Raw genomic sequence first — 1,056 nt, 5'->3', positions numbered from 1 at the left:
ACGAGAACATTGTTGAATTAAATGAGCATGCTATTGTTGGTCGTGGACTGGTTTCTTTACGCGTAGTGTTCCGTTTGGACGGTTGTGGGGAGTTGCTGTTTGACCATGATTACTCTCAGCTAATAGCGATCCAACACCATTGTCAAGCACATAAATGGCTGTCGCGATCCAAAACCCAACATTCACTCGTCCCAGCAACCATAGAGACAACGAGGAAACTCTTAGGGCCCCTGTGTGGCTACAGGCATATGGTCACAGTAGTAACTTCGAGGCTCCGAGTAGTACCAGCGGAGTGGAGCCTCAGCTGAATAATCATTATTATGGGATGCATGACTCGCAGGAGGATAGTCTCCTTGGAGTCAACATGCAGAGCCGGACTATGGCGTAAGAGGTTGGGAAGTAGTATTTGTTTTAGCTATGATCCGTAGGTCCGCTAATTCCAGTCAAGTTGCTCAAGACTTTATCAGTATCATCAACGACACTGCAATTGATGAGGGGGAGCCGCCCACTGCAGAGGATGACATGACGGCCTCTCAAGCCACTGCGATGATCGAGGAGGTTCTGGCTAGTGGAGGGGAGTCGACTGGTGAGTCCAGCGGGATGGGAGGGTGGCTGTTGTTAATGACGTTGGTCAGGCACGGTCGAAGACATGGTGCAAAGCTCGGATATCATGGCCGGTTCATTGGGAAGAACTGAAGGCTTCCAAATGGCTGCCAGTGCATGTAGGTTTTTCTGACTGCTTCTGTGAGTGCAATCGATATGATGGCGTTTTAGGGACCCCTCTGTTGAACGTGGAGCAAAGCTACTGCAAGATTCTCATCACTCACAAGCAGGCTGGAGCCATTATTGGACAAAACGGCGCGGAAATCGCTGCTTTGGAAAAGGTAAGAAACATATCTCGACTCTTTTTCTATTCATTTTTCGACATCTCAGTCCGCCCAGATCACTGCTAAGGTTTCTCCTGCAACGAACTTCTTCCCGGGAACCACTGATCGAATCATGGGTTATGAGTGGCAAGCCTACGAATATCCGCACTGTAGGCTTCATCTTGGTCAG

At 49.1% G+C, this 1,056-nt stretch overlaps 1 protein-coding gene across 1 annotated transcript; it reads left to right on the top strand.

The window, feature by feature from the left end:
• Positions 1 to 154: 154 nt before the first annotated feature.
• Pmar_PMAR017984 (hypothetical protein) lies at positions 155 to 884 on the top strand (the record flags this gene model as incomplete). The annotated part of the gene is made up of 4 exons (XM_002787109.1): positions 155 to 384; positions 429 to 586; positions 636 to 722; positions 775 to 884. Coding segments are annotated over 4 exons (585 nt in total), but the record flags the coding sequence as incomplete, so codon positions are not given.
• Between the last annotated feature and the right edge of the window lie 172 nt (positions 885 to 1,056).

The sequence above is a fragment of the Perkinsus marinus genome (genome assembly GCF_000006405.1).
Source record: "Perkinsus marinus ATCC 50983 genomic scaffold scf_1104296930314, whole genome shotgun sequence".
In the NCBI taxonomy this organism is placed as follows: domain Eukaryota; phylum Perkinsozoa; order Perkinsida; family Perkinsidae; genus Perkinsus; species Perkinsus marinus.
Note: the sequence above shows the minus strand (reverse complement) of the source record. Positions and strands in the feature narration are given on the sequence as shown.